This window comes from Pseudorasbora parva, chromosome 9, assembly GCF_024679245.1.
Source record: "Pseudorasbora parva isolate DD20220531a chromosome 9, ASM2467924v1, whole genome shotgun sequence".
Taxonomy (NCBI): Eukaryota; Metazoa; Chordata; class Actinopteri; order Cypriniformes; family Gobionidae; genus Pseudorasbora; species Pseudorasbora parva.
Genome location: NC_090180.1, coordinates 47,346,139 through 47,369,750, shown reverse-complemented (window position 1 = coordinate 47,369,750; position 23,612 = coordinate 47,346,139). Strand labels below are relative to the sequence as shown.

General features: G+C 36.6%; 2 protein-coding genes across 2 annotated transcripts in view; one reads left to right on the top strand and one right to left on the bottom strand.

The window, feature by feature from the left end:
- Positions 1-2,845, top strand: part of LOC137089319 (BTB/POZ domain-containing protein 2) — a 12,480-nt gene extending 9,635 nt beyond the window's left edge. Inside the window, exons 8-9 of the mRNA XM_067452873.1 lie at positions 6-152; positions 2,077-2,845. Of these exons, the coding sequence (XP_067308974.1) occupies positions 6-152; positions 2,077-2,238 (309 nt within the window). The 3' untranslated portion in view covers positions 2,239-2,845. The remainder of the gene's footprint in view (positions 1-5; positions 153-2,076) is intronic.
- Positions 2,846-10,266: 7,421 nt separating this feature from the next.
- The window catches only part of eef2b (eukaryotic translation elongation factor 2b), a 29,350-nt gene continuing 16,004 nt past the window's right edge, over positions 10,267-23,612 (bottom strand). Inside the window, exons 8-13 of the mRNA XM_067452871.1 lie at positions 22,071-22,266; positions 19,568-19,934; positions 15,065-15,418; positions 11,525-11,707; positions 11,232-11,364; positions 10,267-10,669 (exon numbers count right to left, since the gene is read on the bottom strand). Of these exons, the coding sequence (XP_067308972.1) occupies positions 10,476-10,669; positions 11,232-11,364; positions 11,525-11,707; positions 15,065-15,418; positions 19,568-19,934; positions 22,071-22,266 (1,427 nt within the window). The 3' untranslated portion in view covers positions 10,267-10,475. The remainder of the gene's footprint in view (positions 10,670-11,231; positions 11,365-11,524; positions 11,708-15,064; positions 15,419-19,567; positions 19,935-22,070; positions 22,267-23,612) is intronic.

Genomic DNA, 23,612 nt, shown 5'->3' with positions numbered 1-23,612 from the left:
TTCAGATCATTCACACCGACAGCAACACGGTTCTGGGCCAGAACGACACCGGCTTCAGCTGCGACGGGTCGGCCAACACCTTCAGGGTCATGTTTAAGGAACCGGTGGAGGTTCTGCCCAATGTCAATTACACAGCCTGCGCTACATTAAAGGTGAGCTGGTCCGTTTATTACTTCATCTGCTGAAGCTGACCTCTTCCACCACAACGCATCTGATATTCTAGTTTGGGGTCAGTAAGAATCTTAAATTGTTTTGAAAGAGTCTCTTCTGCTCACTGAGGCTGGATTTATTTAATTGAAAATATTAGAAAAAAATTAAGAATGGTCGGTTAATTTATTTGTTTGGGTTGGTTGGCTGAATGGTTGGGTTGGGTTGGGTTGGTTGGCTGATTGGTTGGGTTGGTTGCTTGGCTGATTGGTTGCTTGGCTGATTGGTTGGGTTGGTTGCTTGGCTGAATGGTTGGGTTGGTTGGTTGGTTGAATGAATGAATGAATGGTTGGGTTGCTTGGCTGATTGGTTGGGTTGGTTGCTTGGCTGATTGGTTGCTTGGTTGGTTGCTTGGCTGGTTGGTTGGTTGGCTGAATGGTTGGGTTGGTTGGTTGGCTGAATGGTTGGCTGGTTGGTTGGATGGCTGAATGGTTGGTTGGTTGGCTGGTTGGATGGCTGAATGGTTGGTTGGCTGGTTGGTTGGCTGAATGGTTGGGTTGGTTGGTTGGCTGAATGGTTGGGTTGGTTGGTTGGTTGGCTGAATGGTTGGGTTGGTTGGTTGGTTGGCTGAATGGTTGGGTTGGTTGGTTGGTTGGCTGAAGGGTTGGGTTGGTTGGTTGGTTGGTTGGCTGAATGGTTGGGTTGGTTGGTTGGTTGGTTGGTTGGCTGAATGGTTGGTTTGGTTGGTTGGTTGGCTGAATGGTTGGGTTGGTTGGTTGGTTGGCTGAATGGTTGGGTTGGTTGGCTGGTTGGATGGCTGAATGGTTGGTTGGCTGGTTGGTTGGCTGATTGGTTGGGTTGGTTGCTTGGCTGATTGGTTGGGTTGGTTGCTTGGCTGATTGGTTGGGTTGGTTGCTTGGCTGATTGGTTGGGTTGGTTGCTTGGCTGGTTGGTTGGTTGGCTGAATGGTTGGGTTGGTTGGTTGGCTGAATGGTTGGCTGGTTGGTTGGATGGCTGAATGGTTGGTTGGTTGGCTGGTTGGATGGCTGAATGGTTGGTTGGCTGGTTGGTTGGCTGAATGGTTGGGTTGGTTGGTTGGCTGAATGGTTGGGTTGGTTGGTTGGTTGGCTGAATGGTTGGGTTGGTTGGTTGGTTGGCTGAATGGTTGGGTTGGTTGGTTGGTTGGCTGAAGGGTTGGGTTGGTTGGTTGGTTGGTTGGCTGAATGGTTGGGTTGGTTGGTTGGTTGGTTGGTTGGCTGAATGGTTGGTTTGGTTGGTTGGTTGGCTGAATGGTTGGGTTGGTTGGTTGGTTGGCTGAATGGTTGGGTTGGTTGGCTGATTGGTTGGGTGGGTTGCTTGGCTGATTGGTTGGGTTGGTTGGTTGGCTGGGCTGGGTTGGGTTGGTTGGTTGGCTGATTGGTTTGGTTGGTTGGTTGGCTGAATGGTTGGGTTGGTTGGTTGGCTGATTGGTTGGTTGGGTTAGTTGCTTGGCTGAATGGTTGGGCTGGTTGGGTGGGTGGGTGGGTTGGTTGCTTGGCTGAATTGGTTGGGTTGGTTGGTTGGCTGAATGGTTGGGTTGGTTGCTTGGCTGAATGTTTGGGTTGGTTGGTTGGCTGATTGGTTGGGTTAGTTGCTTGGCTGAATGGTTGGGCTGGTTGGCTGATTGGTTGGTTGGGTGGGTTGGTTGGCTGGGTTGGTTGGCTGAATGGTTGGCTGGGTTGGGTTGGTTGGTTGGTTGCTTGACTGATTGGTTGGCTGAATTGGTTGGGTTGGTTGGTTGGCTGAATGGTTGGGTGGGTTGGTTGGTTGCTTGGCTGATTGGTTGGTTGGTTGGGTGGGTTGGTTGGTTGGCTGAATGGTTGGTTGGTTGGGTGGGTTGGCACTCACTCACTTACTCACTCACTCTCTTTTTCTCTCACTCTCTCTCAGGGTCCAGACTCGCACTACGGCACTAAAGGCATGAGGAAGGTCACACACGAGTCTTCCGGCACTGGCACCAAAACCTGCTTCACGTTCTGCTACGCCGCGGGAAACAACAACGGCACATCCGTGGAGGATGGCCAGATCCCAGAAGTCATCTTCTACACGTAGCTGGCTCAGCGGACCGGCACATAATATTGCACTTGACCGTAACACTGACAGCAAATAACTGTTACAGGATTTGTGTTTAATAACTGACTGTTAACAGCACGTGAATTACTCACCCGTGAATGACTGGGATGTAACAAATGTATCTTTATTTTTGTGTATCGGATTTTGCATCTGGGTTGCAATATAAAGCCTTGCCAAAAAAAGCACCTCATAATGTTTTAGAGCTTTACATTTAACTCCATTATATGGAAAAACACGACTTTTGATGTGTATGCAACTAATGATCGGTGGATTCGCTGCCCTACGGAAGCAGTAACTGTACATATTTTGACATTTGAGTTTGGACTGGAATGGTCTTTTAGATTCTTCTTCTTATTATTATTTGAATAAAGATAGTCATATCGATGTTGGAGTAGTTCAGCTCGCGGTGTGATTCTTTTGTTTGTGCCAAGGTTTCCTTAGATCCGTTCAGCACTTATTGAACTCCATCAGGAACACAGTATTTATTAACAGGACGAACCTCAGATCCAACACGCGCTGATGTTTCTGGATTGTAGATGGGTCTTTGTATGACTGCTCATGTTCAATAAAGTTTAATCATACTTTACTTTTCAGTGTTTTTGTCTACTTGTTTTTAGGATTTATTGTTGACAAACGGGACGCATCAGTCGAGCAGTTCGAGCGTATGAATATACAAAATAAAGTTAGATTCTAGTTTTATATTCTAATCATTTGTGTTTAGGAAGTTAAATAAATAGAATATTTCAACATTAATATAGGCTTCTCAGCTCAGTCTGTCAAGTTTATTTATATGCAGGTTCTTCTAAAAAAAGTAGCATATTGTGATAGTTCATTATTTTCCATAATGTAATGATAAATTAAAATTTCATATATTTTAGATTCATTGCACACCAACTGAAATATTTCAGATCTTTTATTCATCATCATCATCAAACTTTTATTCAGGACACACACGGTCCAAAACATGTAAAACCAATACAACAATAGCAGTACAAACACACACACAAAAAAACAAACAAACAAACCCACAATATCACACGTTTACATACAAGCTAAAACGCCAGTGGCTCCACATACTGGAGAAGAATCTGACTGAACTTAGTGTTGGGTTCGTTAGTGCTAAGATTATTCTATTTGCTGAGTCAGTCAGTCTACACATACTTCTGTACATGATATTGCGCAGCACTGCAGAGCAGGTGGGCACACCAGCACTGACAAACATCTGACTCGCACTGCTCCAACGTGGCACCTTAAGCAGCAGCCTCATCCCATCATTATATGCAACAGTAAGTTTCTGCATGCTGCTCTTCCTATACCGGCGCCATAAATGAGCAGTATACATAGGGGTACAAAATGCTCTAAAAAGGGTAGTTTTCACTGATCCTGAGCACATATGAAATTTTCGGATTAACATATTAGCTTGTGCATATATCATACGACATTGTCTAAAAATGTCCCTATCATCAGACAGGTCATCAGTTATGTAATGTCCTAAATATTTAGCCTCATCACACACCTTAAGAACAATACCAGACAGAGAGAAATCAGGAAATGTAAGTTTCATGTCCTCCCTACTCCTGACAATCATAATATTACTCTTTAATGCATTATAATTAATGTCAAAATCTGTGCCATATTGTGAGCAGATGCTCAATAACTCTTGAAGACCAGCACTATACGGACTAAAAATCACCAGATCATCCGCATTGTTTTAATACTGATGATTTTGGCATACAGCTCATGAAAACCCAAAATTCCTCAAAAAATTAGCATATCATGAAAAGGTTCTCTAAACGAGCTATTAACCTAATCATCTGAATCAACTAATTAACTCTAAACACCTGCAAAAGATTCCTGAGGCTTTTAAAAACTCCCAGCCTGGTTCATTACTCAAAACCGCAATCATGGGTAAGACTGCCGACCTGACTGCTGTCCAGAAGGCCATCATTGACACCCTCAAGCGAGAGGGGAAGACACAGAAAGACATTTCTGAACGAATAGGCTGTTCCCAGAGTGCTGTATCAAGGCACCTCAGTGGGAAGTCTGTGGGAAGGAAAAAGTGTGGCAAAAAACGCTGCACAGCGAGAAGAGGTGAGCGGACCCTGAGGAAGATTGTGGAGAAGAACCGATTCCAGACCTTGGGGGACCTGCGGAAGCAGTGGACTGAGTCTGGAGGAGAAACATCCAGAGCCGCCGTGCACAAGCGTGAGCAGGAAATGGGCTACAGGTGCCGCATTCCCCAGGTCAAGACACTTTGGGCTACAGAGAAGCAGCACTGGAATGGTGCTCAGTGGTCCAAAGTACTTTTTTCGGATGAAAGCAAATTTTGCATGTCATTGGGAAATCAAGGTGCCAGAGTCTGGAGGAAGACCGGGGAGAAGGAAATGCCAAAATGCCTGAAGTCCAGTGTCAAGTCCCCACAGTCAGTGATGGTCTGGGGTGCCATGTCAGCTGCTGGTGTTGGTCCACTGTGTTTGATCAAGGGCAGGGTCAATGCAGCTCGCTATCAGGAGATTTTGGAGCACTTCTTCAGCACGACCTGGCACATGCTCACAGTGCCAAAACCACTGGTAAATGGTTTACTGACCATGGTATTACTGTGCTCAACTCTCCTGACCTGAACCCCATAGAGAATCTGTGGGATATAGTGAAGAGAAAGTTGAGAGACACAAGACCCAACACTCTGGATGAGCTTAAGGCCGCTATCGAAGCATCCTGGGCCTCCAGAACACCTCAGCAGTGCCACAGGCTGATCGCCTCCACGCCACGCCGCACTGAAGCAGTCATTTCTGCAAAAGGATTCCCCACCAAGTATTGAGTGCAGAACTGAACATAATTATTTGAAGGTTGACTTTTTTTGTATTTAAACAGCTTTACAGGAAAATCTATGAGCCAGTGTTATTTTATCGAGATATTAGTTTAATAATATTTTGGATCAGATTTTATTGTTTAGGATTTCCACTTCCACTTTTTTGTTTTGTTTTGTCACTGTTAGTAGGTTATAAAAAATGTCTATATAGTTTATTAATGTAGTTTTGGTCTTAGTTTTCTTGTTTGTAATTAAAGTACATCAAGTTTAAGTATTTTATTTCCAGCAATGAAAATGGTTGATGCAATACGTTTGTGTGAAACATGCCTTCATTATAAATCAGCAAAGCCATTTAAATAATTCTGAATGTCATCTATAAGGAACCCAATTAAAATAAATGGTTATAATTATTCTTCACCACCAGAACTTTAAACACTTTAAAAACCATTTAAGGCATTTTAACAATTCTTGGCAGCTCATAAATACACATTTAAACCTTTTAAAAGACGTAACACCATGAAATGTTTTAATAGCGAGTAGGGGTGAGACTGTACATGTATTCGTTCGGAACCGTTTCGGTACAGGATGCGGTGCGGTGCGGTGCATATGTGTACTGAATGCAATATTTAACAGTAGGTTGTTTTACGCCGCAACACACTTCAATCTGTGTTCCCACACGAGCATATTAAGTATTCAGTTCATTTTATCAAAAAATTCAAACGATAAATGACGCTTTGACGCCCTTTAATGTGACGAATCACTGTATGGACGCGCGTTCATCTCGTCATAGTCAAAGAATAAACATGAATGAATATCTGAAGGTGTGTTGAGGATACATCACAACTGAAACGCATCATGTGGTGTAATTTCTCAATCCGTGTCTCAACGGCGTCAATAAAACAGTTTGAGAACAATGAGCATCACATTTACCTCTTTCACCGAATATGACCTATATATGCCTATATATTCTCTATATTAGCCTATATATTCATTATTCTCTAAATTAGCCTATATATTCATTATATATATTCTCTATATTAGCCTATATATTCATTATATATATATTCTCTATATTAGCCTATATATTCATTATATATATTCTCTATATTAGCCTATATATTCATTATATATATTCTCTATATTAGCCTATATATTCATTATTCTCTATATTAGCCTATATATTCATTATATATATTCACTATATTAGCCTATATATTCATTATATATATATTCACTATATTAGCCTATATATTCATTATATATATTCTCTATATTAGCCTATATATTCATGATATATATTCTCTATATTAGCCTATATATTCATTATATATATTCACTATATTAGCCTATATATTCATTATATATATATTCTCTATATTAGCCTATATATTCATTATATATATTCACTATATTAGCCTATATATTCATTATATATATTCTCTATATTAGCCTATATATTCATTATTCTCTATATTAGCCTATATATTCATTATATATATTCACTATATTAGCCTATATATTCATTATATATATATTCACTATATTAGCCTATATATTCATTATATATATTCTCTATATTAGCCTATATATTCATGATATATATTCTCTATATTAGCCTATATTTTCATTATATATATATATATATATATTCTCTATATTAGCCTATATATTCATTATATATATTCACTATATTAGCCTATATATTCATTATATATATTCTCTATATTAGCTTATATATTCATTATTCTCTATATTAGCCTATATATTCATTATATATATTCTCTATATTAATTATATATATATTCACTATATTAGCCTATATATTCATTATATATATTCTCTATATTAGCCTATATATTCATGATATATATTCTCTATATTAGCCTATATTTTCATTATATATATATTCTCTATATTAGCCTATATATTCATTATATATATTCACTATATTAGCCTATATATTCATTATATATATTCTCTATATTAGCCTATATATTCATTATATATATTCACTATATTAGCCTATATATTCTCTATATTAGCCTATATTCATTATATATATTCTCTATATTAGCCTATATATTCATTATATATATTCACTATATTAGCCTATATATTCATTATATATATTCTCTATATTAGCCTATATATTCATTATATATATTCTCTATATTAGCCTATATATTCATTATATATATTCTCTATATTAGCCTATATATTCATTATATATATTCTCTATATTAGCCTATATATTAATTATATATATTCACTATATTAGCCTATATTCATTATATATATTCTCTATATTAACCTATATTCATTATATATATTCTCTATATTAGACTATATATTCTCTATATTAGCCTATATATTCATTATATATATTCTCTATATTCGCCTATATATTCACTATATTAGCCTATATATTCATTATATATATTCACTATATTAGCCTATATATTCATTATATATATTCTCTATATTAGCCTATATATTCATTATATATATTCACAATATTAGCCTATATATTCTCTATATTAGCCTATATTCATTATATATATTCACTATATTAGCCTATATATTCTCTATATTAGTCTATATTCATAATATATATTCTCTATATTAGCCTATATATTCATAATATATATTCACTATATTAGCCTATATATTCATTATATATATTCTCTATATTAGCCTATATATTCATTATATATATTCTCTATATTAGCCTATATATTCATTATATATATTCTCTATATTAGCCTATATATTCATTATATATATTCACTATATTAGCCTATATTCATTATATATATTCTCTATATTAACCTATATTCATTATATATATTCTCTATATTAGACTATATATTCTCTATATTAGCCTATATATTCATTATATATATTCGCCTATATAGTCACTATATTAGCTTATATATTCATTATATATATTCTCTATATTAGCCTATATATTCATTTTATATATATTCTCTATATTAGCCTATATATTCATTATATATATTCTCTATATTAGCCTATATATTCATTATATATATTCACTATATTAGCCTATATATTCATTATATTAGCCTATATATTCATTATATATATTAGCCTATATATTCATTATATATATTCACTATATTAGCCTATATATTCATTACATATATTCTCTATATTAGCTTATATATTCATTATATATATATATAGTCACTATATTAGCTTATATATTCATTATATATATTCACTATATTAGCCTATATATTCATTATATATATTCACTATATTAGCCTATATATTCTCTATATTAGTCTATATTCATAATATATATTCTCTATATTAGCCTATATATTCATTATATATATTCACTATATTAGCCTATATATTCATTATATATATTCTCTATATTAGCCTATATATTCATTATATATATTCTCTATATTAGCCTATATATTCATTATATATATTCTCTATATTAGCCTATATATTCATTATATATATTCACTATATTAGCCTATATTCATTATATATATTCTCTATATTAACCTATATTCATTATATATATTCTCTATATTAGACTATATATTCTCTATATTAGCCTATATATTCATTATATATATTCGCCTATATAGTCACTATATTAGCTTATATATTCATTATATATATTCTCTATATTAGCCTATATATTCATTATATATATTCTCTATATTAGCCTATATATTCATTATATATATTCACTATATTAGCCTATATATTCATTATATTAGCCTATATATTCATTATATATATTAGCCTATATATTCATTATATATATTCACTATATTAGCCTATATATTCATTATATATATTCTCTATATTAGCCTATATATTCATTATATATATTCACTATATTAGCCTATATATTCATTATATTAGCCTATATATTCATTATATATATTAGCCTATATATTCATTATATATATTCACTATATTAGCCTATATATTCATTACATATATTCTCTATATTAGCTTATATATTCATTATATATATATATATAGTCACTATATTAGCTTATATATTCATTATATATATTCACTATATTAGCCTATATATTCATTATATATATATTCACTATATTAGCCTATATATTCATTATATATATTCTCTATATTAGCCTATATATTCATTATATATATTCACTATATTAGCCTATATATTCATTATATATATATTCTCTATATTAGCCTATATATATTTATTATATATACTCACTATATTAGCGTATATATTCATTATATATATTCTCTATATTAGCCTATATATTCATTAGTATATGTTGACTATATTAGCCTATATATATTCATATTAGCCAATATATTCTCTATATTAGCCTATATATTCATTATATATATTCACTATATTAGCTTATATATTCATTATACATATATTCACTATATTAGCCTATATATTCATTACATATATTCTCTATATTAGCCTATATATTCATATTAGCTTATATATTCATTATATATATATATATATATACACACACACTATATTAGCCTATATATTCATTATATATATTCTCTATATATTCATTATATATACTCACTATATTAGCGTATATATAGTCGCTTTATTAGCTTATATATTGACTAAATTAGCCTATACATTATATATTTTGACTATATTAGCCTATATATTGACTATATTAGCCTATATATTCATCAGTATATATTCACTATATTAGCCTATATATATTCATTATATTAGCCAATATATTCTCTATATTAGCCTATATATTCATTATATACTATGTCTTACGTCACTGAAAAAGGGAAGGAGGCGAATGACTCGGGTGGGCACGACCTGCGATCACATGACACTAATGGCGCGATGGAAGATGATATTTCGCTGACCTTTAGTGCAGAAAGCAAAACATTGAATAGTCATTTTGTCTGCATCCATTACATATCGTGCTGTTTGACTTCCTTTTCTGGGTCAGAACGTCTTGGGCTGCTTCGCCAGTGTATAGTGTAAATGCAGAGATCGGACACAGGAATACGGACACAGAGAGTAGTCACCAAATCGGAAATGTGCATCAAGACCTGCAATGTAAAAGCGGCCATAATGAATAATGACCCTAAAGCCAATGGACACACAAGATCAACATCTGGACTGAGCAGCAATGAAACGCCACACACACACACACACACTAAAGTAGTTTTCCATTTTTATGTTCTTTATTTAGATTTACATAATCCACTTGATGTTCCTGTCTGCATGTGCGATGTGGTGTTTGTGCCCTGTACAGTCCAGTCCCTCGTGTACTCTGAGGGAAGGAAGCGAGTGCAGGAGGGAAGGAATGAAACGGGAATGAGAGTAAAGCGCAGAGGTTGGGCTACAGGTGGAGGCGTGTCGGTCAGACGTTTATAACTTGTCCAGGAAGTTGTCGAGTGCCGGGATTCCTTCTTTCAGGCCCTTGCGTTTGCGTGTGTCGCAGACGATCTGGAAAGGCTTGGATGTGGCGTCTTTGGGGTCGCCGGGCAGGATCTGCCAGTGGTCAAACACACACTGAGGGAAAGCCTGACCGCCGGTGTTGGAGCGAAGGTCAGCTGTGAAACCTACACACACAGAGAACATTAACAGGGTGAGCGTTTCTCACATTTGCAAACAAGTGTGTTACCTAAGATGCATTTAGGAATATTTTTCGAACATAAGAAATAGGCTTGTGGTTTCAGAGATCGCAATTTTACATCATTGAGTTTAAGCTGCACATCATTAACAGATCACCCACGTGATCTTAGTCTCTGAATGTTCGGTTTGTCGTTTTAGGAATGTGTCATTAAATTTACAGCACAATGAATGAATTAAAAGTCAGGTAGTTTAAATAGTCATAAACCTCTAGTAAATTGCATTTAGTTCAGAATCGTGCCAACTTCATAAATGCATTTAAACAAACAAGTTAGCAGAATAACGACAGTCTTCTTTAGAGGTGATTCATAAACTATTTTCCTGTTGTTTATTGTGAAGCTGCTTTAAAACCTTCTATTGCATAACTTATGCAAACAAATGTGACTTAAAGTAGATTTTTGCAAAAGAATGTTCTTGAATGCCATTTTATTATGACAACTATTTAACAACTAATGTAATGAAGAAACAAGTGTAGTCGGAGTGGTTACTCACCGAAAGACTCATTGACGGGGAGGAAGGCCTTAACGACAAACATTGGCGTTCCCATGACCTGAGACTCCTCGAACACGTGTCCTCGTTTCCTGTTCAACACGCCGTAGATGCCGCCGACCACCTGCTCTGGGCACTGCGAGTGAGAGAGTGAGTTAATGAGTGAGAGAGAGAGACAGTGTGTATGTGAGTGTGTGTGAGAGAGAGTGAGTGATTGATTGTGTGAGAAAAATTGAGAGTGTGTGTGTGTGTTAGATTATAACGCTGATTAGAATGAAGCTGATTTGGCTCCTCACCTGAATCTCCACCAGGTAGACGGGCTCCATGAGTCTGGGCTCAGCGGTGAGCTGGCAGGCGTACAGAACCCTGCGGGCCGTTGGGATGATTTGGCCTCCGCCGCGGTGGATGGCGTCCGTGTGGAGGGTCACGTCATGGACGTCAAAGCGGACGGCACGCATGTTCTCCTCACACAGCACACCCTGAGGATCGAAAAGAGACCATGAGCATGCTTGGTTCTCAGAGGTCTTAAAATATGCATTAATATGTTAAATTAAATCTTTATATAAAATTCCGAGATGCAAACTCATCAGGGGTGACACAGATGTGATTATCAGGAATAAGTGCATTTAACACTTGATTTTTAAATTAAATCTGAAAATGTTTGAACATTGCATTACATCTACCGACGGTTACTGCGTTGCGCAACTCTGAACCTCCTGCTGCGTGGCGCAGCATTTTGAATTCGTCATTAATTTCATGGCGCGTGCAGCATAGAACGCACTATCATTTGTTCAAATACACATGAGGTGGGTCTTGTTGATTTTCTAAAGACCACGTGACCACCCAAATGTACCGTGGTTCGCTGAAAATCATGTCAATCAATCAGACATACACGTGCAATTGGTTTGGATTTTTCGGAGACGCGAGCTTGAAAATGGCAACGACAGAGGAGGATTTTGACAGCGAGGGGAGTGACATTGAGTTGGATGATAGTGAGGAGTTTGAGAGGGAGGAAATGTTGCAGAGTGTTCTCTGAAGCACTGCGGCACCGACGTGCGTCCTGGTCCCCGTCAACTCTGATGGGGTGCAGGCAGTGTAACCTTCCTCTGCACCACTAGTGCTTCATTTACCACGTCGTTCGCCACAAATTATTTGATGTGTGTGCGCGTGTGTGTGTGAGAGAGAGAGGATAATGCTGTTCAAAAGTCAGAGGAGAGATCTAAGCCATGGAGCTCAGAGACTGAGACTGTTCCCAGTTCCACCTCAGGACTTTTCCCACCTCTCTCTCATAACAAGATGCCTTAGTGTGTTGGCATGTTTAACATTTTATGTATTATATTTTATATATTTGAATTATATATTTTCTCTTCCCCATATGATTTTGGGAATTTTAAGAAAAAATGTGTTATGTTAGTGCTAAGGGAGCATGTTTTAATAAAACCTGTGATACTTACCTTTAAAATGTATTTTATTTCATGTTTCTAAGTGCTACAGAGGCTGAGATATTAAGGTTTTGGTAGACGTTGACAATTCTTAGTATTTTTTCAGAAAACCCTCAGGAGATAAGATATTTATCCTAGAATAACATAGGTTTTTATAGGCGTTTTTAGCAGGCGTTTTAGGAGTAAATGGGTTAAAGAGGTCTCGTGAAAAAGAGCGCTCATCCTTCCCATCAGTATTTATCGGACCACGACCACAGGACTTTTAGGCCGTTTTCACACCTGAAAGTCCGCACCCAGGTCCGAACCAAAGTTTGTGTTTGGACATTTGGTTCTTTTTGGTTTGCTTTCACATTGCAGTTATGTCAGCGCACCAAAGAACTTTACATGACGCACGGGCGTCCTGTCGTCATCATCTATGTGGGCTGCATCTTAACATTGATTGGTTTGTTAGCGGACGTGCGTCTGACGTCAGTGTGTTGTAAATTCAGCGGCTAACTTTGACAAGAATGAATGAACAGACGCATATCGTTGGCAATACTGTTAATATTATGGCACTACTATCTGCAGCACCAACTATACTCGAGGCAAATCCATCTAATGAACGTCCTCGTTGTGCAAGTAAAGGAGGAGCTCCTAGAAGATAGGCTTTTTAGCCAAACAATTTGTTTTATTTTATAGTAATGTTTAAATACTATAATGTTATTTTTAAATTTCATCTAGGCTATATTGATTATGAAACGTGCACAGATGTGCAATATATGTCAAAGACATCGAGTCAGAAATAATTTTGACCACTTCATTAAGATTTGTTTTGTAGAAAGCTTTGTATTTTGTATCTTAATATTAATAAATGTTTCATCATTTGCCTGAATTTAATAAATAAGCTTAAATAAATAATATAGCAGACATCCCGTGACGGAGTGATCATTTGCGCTGCACATGAACTGGAGCGGTCTCATAAATAAACGAAACTCAGCATATATATATATATATATATATATATATATTCACAAGCAGAGCACGCCGTTCACGCGAACTGACATGACTACACAAGCGGTTCTGTTTAAAATGCTGCGGCTCCATCACTGCATGTGCTGTGAGTTTAATCTGTGTTTTTTTCACTAATCCTACACCAGAACTTCCTGTAAATGGTCTGAAAGTCCGAACTATACAGAAAATGCTTTCACACAAGAAACGAACCGAACCTTTGTTCAGTTTGGTCCGGACCGAGACTACCTCTTGACGTCGGACCAAATTTCGTCTGTTTGGTCCGGACCATGGTCCGAGGGAGGTTTCACACCTGTAATTTTGGTTCGTACCAAACTGAAAAGTCCGAAAATCCGGACCAAACAAGGTAGGTGTGAAAGCACCCTTAGTCTCACTTGAACCACGAATACGCACCAAAAATTTGACTGGATTCAAGGAGTTGTGGTTGAAATTATGCATTTTTAAAAAAAATCCTGCAAGTAAAAAAAAAAATGTATACTGATTGACAAGAATAAACAAATAGTCGCGAGAGGGCGCTCTATGCTGCTCCTGTAGCCTACCCCTAAAAAATTAACTTAAACCAGAATAAAAAACTTAACTGAAATATTGAAGACAACAACTGAGAAAGACTGAACAAACAACATCTAACCTCGAGTGTTTTAGCCGGTTTACTTTTTGCAAACCTTGTGAGCGCGCAAACCCAAACGCTGTGACCTCACGCCAAATGTTTTCATTGGTTTATTAAGTACAAACAGGCGAGTTATGAAAAATTGATTTTGACAAAAGATTTTGGAATGAGACGGCTAACTGTAGTAGCGTAGTCCACTGTCTGTAATAGACTAGTTTAGAGATCACTTTTTTTTTTAAACGACAACTTTAATCGGTTAACGTTGATGCGGGCAACTATCGGTCAAACGGTCATCGGTTAACATCCCTAATTTGTCTCACACGGCTGAGCGTTGTTCAAGCATCTGTGGACTCGTTCCTCCAGCTCTGGCCATCTTGCTTTCAGTCCACGATTAGCTTTCTTTGTATTATTCATTTCAGTTAAAGAAACGTCTGCTTTTCATCAGTCCCTCAAGTTTCTCACTCACTTCAAACTTTCTTTCTGCGGCTCGGTTATGCACAGCTCCCACTCTCCGTTCCTGCCATAATGCGACTTATAGTCCAGTGCGACTTATGTTTTTTTTCCTCTTCATGACGCATTTTTTGACTGATGCGACTTATACTGCAGAAAATACAGTGTATATATATATGAACATGTTCATGTCTGTGGCGGTCTCAGATACTTGGGAAAGAGTTATCGATCACTTTATCAGAGTGGTGCATGGTTTCTCCTCATTGACCAGCCAGGACATCAACAGGAACGTTAGCGAACCAAATCTCATTTCATTCTGAACGTCTCACCTCTTTAGTGGCCCACTGGAATCCAGCCACAACGCTGTCCTTGATCTCATTCAGGTACTGCACTCCCTTGGTCACGTCCATCAGGAGATTGGGTCCGGTTCCGTCGGGTCCGAAGCACCAGATCTTACGGGCTTCAGTGACCTCCCACTCGTATTTCTCGGCCAGATATCTGGCTCGGGCCTTCAGCTCCTGACGGGACGTCACGTCGCCCTTATCGATGTCTTCAGCGAGGCCGTCGGGGAACGGTCTGGCCTTCATGTAAAGGCGGTTGTGCTTATTGGGGGATTTGGACAAACACATCTGGTCTGATTCGGCACTGACCGTCTCCCTGTAGGACACAACAGGGTCCGATTTCTGTTGGAGAACCAGAACAACGGGTTAGGGAATTAAATTTACAGCCATAGCAGATTCACAGGCTCATTATTTTGCCATGTAATAACACGGCAGATGCCGATTCAACAGACAATACAATAAACGCTGTATAAAATTCAACTTGGAGACTAAATTGAATACACAGATTTCTAACGTTCGTACAAAAGACTTTGCACATTAGTAAAGTTAGAGTACCCATATCATGCACATTTATAGTTCATAATTTTATATAGTTTTTAAATATATAGTTATACATATTTATAATATATTTTTTGGGGTCTGCAATTACATGATAAAAAAAACACTACATTAAAAGGCCCTATGAAATTGGTTTAATTTTTACCCGAAATTTCTTTCTGGATTGTGAATCTTTTGGACACCATTTTAAGTTATATTAAATTTTAGTGATCAGCAAGCATGTCTTATTGAAATCATGAAGCTTTTAGGGATTTAAATTTACAGCCATAGCAGCAGATTTACAGGCTGATTATTTTGCCACGTAATAACACGGCAGATGCCGATTCAACAGACAATACAATAAACGTTTGTATAAAATACAACTTGGAGACTAAATTTAATATTGAGATTTCTAAGGTTTTCTGGGTCTCTTACAAAAGAAGACTTAAAACATTACTAAGTAGGGCTGCACAATATATCAAAATATCACAAACGTACATATCACAATATCCTTTTTGTAATGGCACGCGATATCTGAATGATTTTAATAAGCTACTTCAACATTGTGAAGTCTAGTTTTCGGTCGTCCACCCCAGTTCAGGTGTCCGTTTACCTGGATGTTCTTGATATTAAGTTTTAGTTGATATAACTATATATTACCAAGTCAAGTAAAGAGTTTTTGGTATTTATGCATTAAATTTTTTGTTTGTTTACATTGATGTTAAAATTATATTGTCAGATTTGTGACTAAAAATGTTTTTCTGTTGGAGAAGCAGATCGACAGGTTAGGGATTTAAATTTACAGCCATATCAGATTCACTGCCATGTAATAATAGCAGATGCAGATTCAACAAACTACAATAAACACTGTATAATCAATTTAGTCTCCAAGTTTAATTTTACACAGATTTCTAAGGTTTTCTGGGTCTCTCTAACTTAGTAATGTGTAAAGTCTTGCAAGAATGCCCAAATCATGCACATTTAAAGGTTCGTAATTTAATGTTTGGGGTGCATTTACATGATTTAAAGATGGAAAAACATGAACTATACATTAAAGACCCTATGAAATCGGATTTATTTTTTACCCCAAATAGTTTTTCTGGATTCTGATTTTGTTGTACACCATTTTAAGAGTTATAATAAATTTTAGTGATCAACAAGCATGCTTGAAATCATGAAACTTGTACACAAATACAACTTAATTTATTAATAATTTAACCAAAAATACATGTTTAACCTGTTAAGCTGATTTCTAAATTTTGAAAAAATCCTAAGAAATGTATACTCAGACTAAATCAAATACAGTTTGTGAATCCTTTGCACTAAAAGCATAATTATGGTCTCATTTGAAAGCAGACACCTGGCAGTTTACTGTAAAGTCAAAATGATAATATTTTTTATAATAAAAAAAAGCTATAATAAGCTTCAAAGTTTTGTAAAGTTATTAGAAATTTATTTGTATGATATATCTTTATGAAAATAAAATTGAAGTGGGCCTTGGAGAAATCTAGAAATGCACTACAGCTAAAGCCACAAGTCTGACCATGTTATATTTCAGATCTGAAGATGATCAGTCTAAAACTCTGCATTTTATTAAACGTTTTACAAGATCGTTTCATGTGATTTTATTTTGAGATATCGCTGAAATATCAACTGATGTTTATTGCCACATCTTCTCAGCTTTCAGTCGCTGTATTGCCTCTATTGTTTAGAGGTGCAAACTGCCCCATTCAGTTTGTCTCCCCGGCATTCACACTTCTGCGGACTGGTTATGGCTCTAATTATTATTCTTTTGTCTGCATTATAATTACTAACGATTCTCTATTCAAACTGTTCTATTCAAACCTCATTTCTAAATCAAACCTCTCACTTTACCCTCACTGAGACTCTATTGAATGCATTTCGTCCAAATAAGCATTTCAGTAGTTTTACATTTAGAAAATGTTCATAAAAATAAAGTATTTACTCAGTGGCAGGTGCATCTAGGGCAAGCTAGCATGTTAGCTTAGCACACCAGCAAAACAACAATTTATACGATTAAAATCATGTTTTATTCAAAACTTGCTTCATATCACTTTATATTTTATATGTAGAGTGTTTTATATAACAATATGTGATCTCATATACCTTCGGGTCAAAAAATCTGACAGAAAATATACAATGCTAAAAGCTATGTGGAATAGCATTGCATTATAAATATCATCTATTATGAAACCATCCAACATGGCATAAAGAACACAGACCAACCATATATTGCCGCGATTGTGTGTTTATTGTCTTAAAACGTGTCTATCTGCATAAAATAGCGATCTGACGATCCCAGGGAGCTGTGTGGATATGTCCATATGTCAGATACTTCCTGAATGTCACATGGTGTGTCTGTTCTTCATGTGTTCCCCATGGGGTGAATTTTCAGTAGTACAGCTTTCCAGCGCCCTCCGGCTGCCAGAATGAATTGAAAACACAGCATATCACAGCCTACTGCTCTCATAATCATACATCCGCGGATTTTGGATAAAGATTGAATAAATAATACTTCTCTGTATAGAAATTTGACTCAAACGTGTGAGAATCTATCAATATTTCTCCACATCTGCACACTTTTGAAGTAAAAGCCCTGAGGGAAGTTGTTTTGTCGAGTGTCTTCATGACGACCAAGGAGGAGTTTTTTATGAATGGGAGCAAATGACGCGCATATTACAATCAAAAGGTAGCGACGCCCAAGATCATATTCATAACTCCTGGAACATATTAACACATTACGGTCACTATAAGACTTTGAGAATAAAACAGAGGTAAAAAAATTAAACTTTAGTCTTAGATCTTTTTAATGATGTATAGTTTGTCAAGGTAATTACTTACATCTGATAGTAATTTTGAGCTAATTTAAACAAAGAGACCTTCAGTGCGTCCTCGTCCTCGTGACGGTTATCAGGTTAAGGCCCTATGAAATTACATTTTTCAAATTCGCTTTTATACGCTTTGTAGATTTTATTTTAATGACTAAGATTACATTTAAACTAATCTAAATAATAAACAAATTTCTGACTCAAATTGTGTTGTCTATTAATTTCTGGCAATCAAATAAACACAATATTAATTCAATCATAAAATTAAACAGCGCTGCACGAACGAGCGCTAGTGTTAACTAACACATGGAGTAAAAATAAATATTCATCCAAACATTGAGAGTTTAATTCTGTACAACAGTAATATATTTATCAATTTCTTCAACTTTTATTTTGATGGGTCTATAATCCGGATTAAAGTGTGCTGACCTGCTTATTTATTAATCAGAAATGTGACAAATTCAGTGACATTCCACATTATACAGTAAATTATGTTTTTATGACTGGATTCAATATTTGCTCTGTTTGGTCAAATCTGTTGCTGACTGGTCAACCGTTTAATGTTGCAGCAGCCAGTAGGCGGGTATTATGCAAATGTGTTACACGGTGAAAGCTAAATAAAACACTTGCCCGAAAAGCCTCGTTTGTAGTCTTTGCGGTTATGTTGATTGTGCTTTGTAACGTTGCGTCATTGCTTCCATTTTGTGCTTTTAAAATGTATTACATTTAAAATGTATTTGCAAATGTATTAAAAATTGAAATGTATTAAGACATTATTGGATCCTCAAACTGTCAGTTTTGTGACTGTGGCTTTCACTCCACAATATTTATTGTGAACGAAGCGTTGCATGCAGTTTGCACCGTCGCTGCTTTTTTGCAATGGTAAATAAAGAACTGGATGTTTGAGCGTTTTCTTTTGCCCATGTCACGGAGGTAAATCCGGCCCTGATTGTTATATTGAATTATACCACATCTTATCTGAATACTCAATTCTGATTGGCTGCACAAGTAGTTCCAGTCAGTTTAATCACCGTTCTATATTAGTGCACTGCTTTCATTGCATAAAGCATAAAGTCAATTTTAAAGATGTAGTTTAAGCACAAACCTTTAGTGGAATGCAAGCGTGGTCCTCCTCCAGATCTTTAAGGCAGATTTCCAGGTGAAGTTCTCCGGCGCCGGCAATGATGTGCTCTCCGGACTCCTCAATGATGCACTGCACCATGGGGTCGGATTTGGCCAGGCGTTTGAGACCCTCCACTAGTTTGGGCAGGTCAGCAGGATTCTTGGCCTCCACCGCCACTCTGACCACAGGGCTGACGCTGAACTTCATCACACGCATGTTGTGGGCCTGCTCGAAGGTCGTGATGGTCCCGGTCTTCACCAAAAACTGGTCCACGCCAACCAGACCCACGATGTTACCACACGGCACGTCTTCAATGGGCTCAACGTAACGACCCATCATCAAAATGGTCCTAGAAGTGACATTTAGGGTCAGAAAGGAAGTAAAAAAAGTTTACTTATAGGGGTGTAATGATACACTCGCGTCACGATTCGAAATGTATCCCTATATTTTAAACCAACATATTTTATTTACTTATTAAACTAATATTAGGACCAACAAATATTCCCCCATTGCATCATTATACATTATATTCAACATTATATATAGTAGTTTAATGTAATATGGCCACTGAAATAATGGACTTTAAATGGGGGGACAGAAATCCGTCAGGTTTCATAAAGAATATCTTCATTTGTGTTTGGAAGTTAAACGAAAAACTACATGGTGAGCTCATGATGACTGAGTTTACATTTGTACATTTGTGTGAATTATACCTTATAAATAGGCAGACTACAGCAAGCTGAGTCTTTGATAAAACTATGGCAAACCATAGTTTTAATCAACGATACATATTGTCACATTTCTATATCGCGATATATCCAAGTTACCCATATTAGTGATGCACAGAAACGTTGGCAATGAATACATTCAATAAACATTAAAATGGAAAGTCATTTGGCTCACAAAACGAGTGAAATGCAGTTAAGTACCACCACTACGCAAAAGAAAATTACCATGGTAAAACCATGTTTATTCACAATTACCATGACACACAACTAGAGGTCGACCGATTCATCGGATTTGCCGATTAATTGGCACCGATAGCGGATTAGTGAAACAATCGTTATCGTCAAAAACCAATACGGATAGTTTTTCCGGCGTCCATTGTGGGAGCGGCTGAGAAGGGTGCTGTCATTACACAGTAGCCTACAAGAGCTCTGAGAAGCGTTGTGGCATTATATAGTGCGAGAGCGGCCTCTAGAGGCCAAATAAAAAATCATCACTGTTTACGCTAACACGTGAGGACACGTGAGGCTGCGCGCTTCACGAATCTGACGCGCGTTTAAAACACCGAAAGGGAAACAGTATGTATAAAGAACACTTCAGTACATGTTGCCAAATCAGTATAAAGTATTTTTTTTGGCAACTAGATGCTTTGGCGGCAAAAGAACAGCAGTATGTATGTACTTTACTTTGTCGTCGAGGCTGAGAGGACGCTAACATTAGCTGTAACATTTACCTCAAGCAGTTAAAGCGATGTAACAACTAGTGATGTAAGAAACCAGACTGTATGGTCATGCATTCGACAGAAATATAAACACATCAGAAATGCATTCGATTTCAATACATATTTTATTTTGATAAGAAAAGTCAAGTGTTCTAAAAAAGCAAACTGTTTGGATTCATATGAAATAACGCTTAATACAATAATCCATTATAATACTTTATATCCAATATTACATGTGTAACATTAAGTAAGGTTAATAAATGCTGTAGAAGTATTATTCATTGTTAGTTTTATTTGTTAACCTTTTTATGCACTATGAACTAACATGAATGATTAAGAAACAATTGTATTGCTCATACATTTTACACCGTGTAATAGTTATTGCTTATTCACGTAAGCTAGCTAAATAATGTAATAAATCCTGGTTAAAAATAGGACTTGCAGTCTGTTACCTGACATTCACTTACATGTTTCTAGGTTATAGCTAAAGAAACATTTATTTGTAAAATTTTAGTGTTTTAGTTATTTTCTGTAGATTTTTTCTGTTAGAACTTGTCATTTTAAAATATTCATATTTACATATGCAATTTAGAACAGTTCTTGGTTCAGTTGTTTTTTATTTCGTGTAATAAAGTTCAGCACTGTTTTGTGTTTATTATTTTAATCTAGTATCTTTTTTAAATATATCGGTCGATTAATCGGTTATCGGCAAGCGTGGTACAACCTAGATATCGGTAAAATCCACTATCGGTCGACCTCTACACACAACACTATAGATTTGAACATGTTCATGTCTGGCGGTCTCAGATACTTGGGAAAGAGTTATCGATCACTTTATCAGAGTGGTGCATGGTTTCTCCTCATTGACCAGCCAGGACATCAACAGGATAGTTAGGCCAGAGCCATTTAAAAATATACAGCTTAGTTTAAGTTTATAAAATTTGATTTCCGCAGACAAAAAACAAACAAAACCATGATCCCCAACCCCTGACTCTTTAAGTGCATCACTAGTGTTAGTGTGTCTGGAGCGCTCCTGACCTCTGGATGGGTTTCAGGTAAAGATCCTCCTTTTTCCCAGGGGTGAAGTTTGGTCCCATGATTCTGACTTTCAGCCCAGTGGACACACAGCCAGAGAACACACGGCCGAACGCATAGAAACGACCCTTATCGGTGGTTGGCACCATTTTTGAGATGTACATCATGAGGGGAGCCTTCGGGTCACAGTTCTTAATACCTGTGAAGACAAAATCAGACATGCAAGGGATAGTCGAGACTGTTTTCCAAGATGGCTGCTATCCGAAAAAACGTATGTACTGTCTTTATAAAGTATCTTCTTATTAAACTGTTTGTACACTTACAAAGTTCTCATTGCTTCGGTTTGCATGAAGGGACCCCATTATGCTGCCGTGTTAGTGTGAGGCTATTTTGAGCCTTGTTAGTGGTATTAACTAGCGATTTAATTTCACTTATTCTGAGCCCCATAGACAAGCGTTATAAGCTAATCTGTTTTTAGAGATAATACTCTTTACATTCGATTTCATGAAAACGCATCTCAGAGAATGATTTACTCGGTAACCATCTGTTAATTACCCCTATAGGTTCATTTTTCACCGGAAGTGTCCTTTAAATGCACAGTTAGAAAAAACCCACCTGACATGAAGTGCATTTTAGGGATGCACCGAATGTTCGGCAACCGAAATTATTCGGCCGAAAATACCCCCAAAAAAAGCACTTTCCGTATTCGGCCAAATAAGTAAAAAGGCTGAATAATTTTTGCCGAACAATGACGTTTTTAATGACGCGATCAAATAGTAACCCACGTAGAGTGAGAGGCGTGCGCTTTATGCAGCAAACATGAGATGCAGCTCTAAACAGTGCTTCCACACTGCTGACATGTCATCGATGAGAAGAGGAACTGACTTTCATGTGAGAAAGCAGAGAAGCTACTTTTCATAAAGAAGAACCTGCCACTTTTCCTGAAGAAGTAGGCTAAGTAGGCTTATGTCTAGGACAGTTATTTATTTGTTTTGGGTTCATCCACCTTTTTTGCACTATTCAATGCACATTTGATGTTGTAGACATACAGAGTGTATTTTTGTTATTTGATACATTTCTCTGAAAAGCAACAAAATAGTAAAACGCTAATTTTTACTATTTAATTATTGTAATGGTAAAAAAATGGCCAAATAAATGGAAAAAATGCGAAACACCGTGTTCGGTATTCGGCCAAGCATTTCATTATTATTCAGCTTCGGCCAAGAATTTCATGTCGGTGCATCCTTAGTGCATTTCAATGGTTTAATGCATAGCTAGCCATGGATTATGCCACTTTAACTTATCAATGCATGCAATTAATCACAGTATAAGCTGTTAATGTCTGCAGCACAGTATTTGACCAGAAGGGTAAAAATGACAGCTTGTTACATCTAGCATTCACCCAGCTTTAAATCAGAAAATACGGTAGTGGCAATAAATAGATTTGTGGCCTTTAGGGCTGTCATTTCAGAAAAAACTAATTCGAACAGATGAAGCAATGTATTTGAATATATTCGAATAACTACGACCGGTTGTTTGATCGAT